General features: G+C 32.0%; 1 protein-coding gene and 1 long non-coding RNA gene across 3 annotated transcripts in view; one reads left to right on the forward strand and one right to left on the reverse strand.

The window, feature by feature from the left end:
* Window positions 1-599, forward strand: part of LOC104714695 (protein O-glucosyltransferase 1-like) — a 3,363-nt gene extending 2,764 nt beyond the window's left edge. For both annotated transcript variants that reach the window (XM_010432133.2, XM_010432134.1), the window contains one exon: window positions 122-599. In XM_010432133.2, coding sequence (XP_010430435.1) covers window positions 122-490 — 369 coding nt within the window. In that variant the 3' untranslated portion in view covers window positions 491-599. The remainder of the gene's footprint in view (window positions 1-121) is intronic.
* LOC104714696 lies at window positions 1,662-2,690 on the reverse strand. Its single transcript, XR_755883.1, has 2 exons — window positions 2,537-2,690; window positions 1,662-1,958 (listed from the first exon to the last, which is right to left on the reverse strand). It is a non-coding gene; the product is annotated as an uncharacterized LOC104714696 (long non-coding RNA).

Below are 3,588 nucleotides of genomic sequence, written 5' to 3' on the forward strand. Positions count from 1 at the left end.
CTGTTGATTGGCTTAATAATCACACTCAAAAGGTACCCATTAATTTCCATCTTTTTATTATATCTTTCTACATATATAATTGTGCCTACGATTTCATTTTTAGATTTATATATGTCCGCAGGCACAAGAGATAGGAAGAGAAGCGAGTGAGTTCATGAAAAGAGATTTATCAATAGAAAATGTTTATGATTACATGTTCCATCTGTTGAATGAATACTCTAAGCTTCTTAAGTACAAGCCTCAAGTTCCCAAGAATAGTGTTGAGCTATGCACAGAAGCAATGGTGTGCCCTTCTGGAGATGTTAATGGGGTTAATAAGAGGTTCATGATGGGTTCTTTAGTTAGTAGGCCTCACGTTTCAGGTCCATGTTCACTTCCTCCTCCTTTTAGTCCCAATGGTCTCGAGAAGTTCCATAGGAAGAAATTGAATCTCATCCGGCAAGTGGAGAAATGGGAAGACTCTTACTGGCAAAAGGGTTTAGTCAAATGATATAATCTAAAACTCGTTGGGAATTTTTGTGAGATGATTATAATTTTGAGGAATTTTATTCTTGTGTCATGGAAGAACGAGATTGTTTCTAATAATTAATCTTTACTGACTTGACAAAATGCAAAGTTCATTTAATACAAATCTTATAAATCTTATAAGTTTTTTTTTTTTTGGTCAACAATCTTACAAGTTCATTCAATCTTTATAAGCATGGTTAATTATTTAAAAGAAAATATGTAAAATATAAAAGGAGTTTGTGGACCGTGAAATGGAAGACATCATCACATCGAGAGAGGTCACAGGAAGCGCTGGCAGGACCTACTGCCACTTTGGATCCGTTAATGCGCATTCCAAATTTCCCATAACTCTATTGTAACCTTGTTTTATTTTTTTGCCAAAGTTGCTTTTCGAATAGGTATTTAAATCATTGTAAAACCTTTATTCATTCTAATGATATTTACATGTTTAGCAAAAAATATATATATATATATATATATAGTTACAAAAATTAAATGCTCTCTCGACTTAAAAAATGGATTATTGATGTTTTTCTTCTGTGGTTTAAATTTTGTTTTATTAATATGATATGGATACAAAAATGAAATGATATCCGATAGATAGGTAGGCTATCCCTTTTTCAAGAAAAAGCTATCTCTAGTATACTTCTTCACTTCAGTTGCTATTTTTTTTTGTTTTACTTTCCCTATTTGAGTAAGATATCCATATTTGCTTTGAGATATCCATATTTGCTTTGGTGGTCTTATTTTTTACTTGCATTTTGACTAAACCTTTTTTATTTTTTTTTTGCCAATTTTCATTCATTTTTCTTGTATAGGAGGTTTGTTTTGGGCTTGCCATATTGCTTAAAAGTTTATTTTCGGTTAGATATTAGGCATTTTCATTTTGACTAAGTTCGTTTTTTGGCATTTTGCTTAAAAGTTTTTTCGACTAAATATTTTGATTTTACGGCTTGGTAAGCAAACGGTCTCTTATGCGAACTAATCCGCCGCGCCCCAACCGCTGCAACTATTCATACTCTTAGTGACACTCTCGTTTTACTACACTCGTGTGTCCCTCTCTCTACGCTGCAACCATTCCCTCTACACTCGTGTGTCCCTCTCTCTCTACGCTCATACACGCGCAGCCTACATCTACACATGCTATACACCTATTACATTCACATCCTATTCATTAATTCATACTATACATTCACATCCTATACATACATCTATACAGACATATTCACATCCTATACATACATCTATACAAACATATTCACATCCTATACATCTATACATTCACATCATATACATCTGTACATTCACATTTAAACACGCACAACATACGGATGTATTCAAGGAAAAAAAAAATACAGAAAGTGCTATGAATGTTGCTCTTGTCAACTTCACAAAGCAGAAGATTTAACGCTGGACACGGTCCCTAAAGGCTTTGTTTCCCTTCTACCCATCTGCAAAAATTAGTTAACTAAAATCAGTTTTCATCACAATCGTTTACTCCGTTTGTCAATTTTAACACATGCATGAAAATAAAAAATAAAGGCATTCTACTAATCAAAACCCATTCTTCCTTTGTTTTTCGTTAAAAACAAAGAACTTCATTCTATGTTTTCTTAGACACAACATATAATATCTAGCTATAAGAAACATACATCAGATTATTAAAAACTAATAAGACACTTATATAGCCAAAAAAATCAGTTCATTAGACACACGCTTATAGTTGAAGTCAAGACAACAATATTATGTAAAATGTATTTTAAAACAGAGCATTTTGTATTTGGTGTTCAATAAAAAAACTAATAAGACACTTATATAGCCAACAAAATAAGTTCATTAGACACACACACATATAGTTGAAGTCAAGACAACAATATTATGTAAAATGGATTTTAAAACAGAGCATTTTTGTATTTGGTGTTCAACAAAACAACTCCATAAAAGATGAAGAAGAGGTAAACAATCCATAACACAAGAAGTCAAGAACCACTTAATGATAAACTAGAAGAATTAGACAAAGAGTATTTACCTTGTACGAGAACGTGGATGCTTTTCTTTGTTTCTCTTCCGGTGATGAGAAGTGTAGACGGAGAAATTCGAGTGAGAGCTCCTCAAGTGGTAAGAACAGAACTAAAAAGGATTTTGAAACAGATTGTATTTAAAATTTGTAAAGAAGTAAATCAAGTAAGAGTAGGAGGTCTCAGATTTCAGGGCGAAGAAGGGGAGTATTTATAGAGAGTCATAACGTTCATATTTCCCAATACAATATTTTATTTTCAATGTTACCGTTTCACAACGTTCTTATTTCCCAGTAAAATATTATATTTTCAAACGTTAGAAAATGTTACCGTTTTTGACGCTACTAACACAGTGTGTTACTACTGTGTTACTGTCACAAGTCAAATCAAACGGAACGTTGGAATAATACGATCTCTTCTTTTTACCGAGTCAAAAACTCTGTTTGCTTAAGAGGCCCAAAAGTAAGGCCCATTACGTATGATAAACAATAGAACGTCAAAATACTGTAATGCAAAAAATTTATAATAAATTAGAAATGTATTTATTATTTATTACGGTAACAAAAAGTGTATTTTATTCTTTGTGTTTTTGGCTATTATTAATATTATGTGTATTTTCATTAAATGTCGTTTTTTTTCCTCTCACATGTACGGCGGTGGTGACTGGTGAATATATTTGAGATTTCTCTCATGCAAAAACTGATGATAGTGTAAGATTGATAAAAAGTTAAAACACATTCAAATCTTTTACAATTTAATTATTCTGAATATTTGCATACCCGGTTTGCAAACCTTAATCCGAGTAATCAGATAACTACTGGTCTTTTAAATTCAGCTGCTACAATAAATTATTAAATCCTTTGGAAAAAAACTATTATTAATTTAATACTTAGAATAGAAAGTATGATTGAACAAGTGGCCTATTTAAATTTGATGTCATCACAAAGTTGTGTATTCATGATGGTCCTTATCAATTTCCCTTAACATCTACTCAATGTTTGCTTGTAAGCATTGGGCGTGACGACAAGGGAACCTTCATGTCCAAACTGTATATATAATTCAT

Source organism: Camelina sativa, chromosome 9 (assembly GCF_000633955.1).
Source record: "Camelina sativa cultivar DH55 chromosome 9, Cs, whole genome shotgun sequence".
Taxonomy (NCBI): Eukaryota; Viridiplantae; Streptophyta; class Magnoliopsida; order Brassicales; family Brassicaceae; genus Camelina; species Camelina sativa.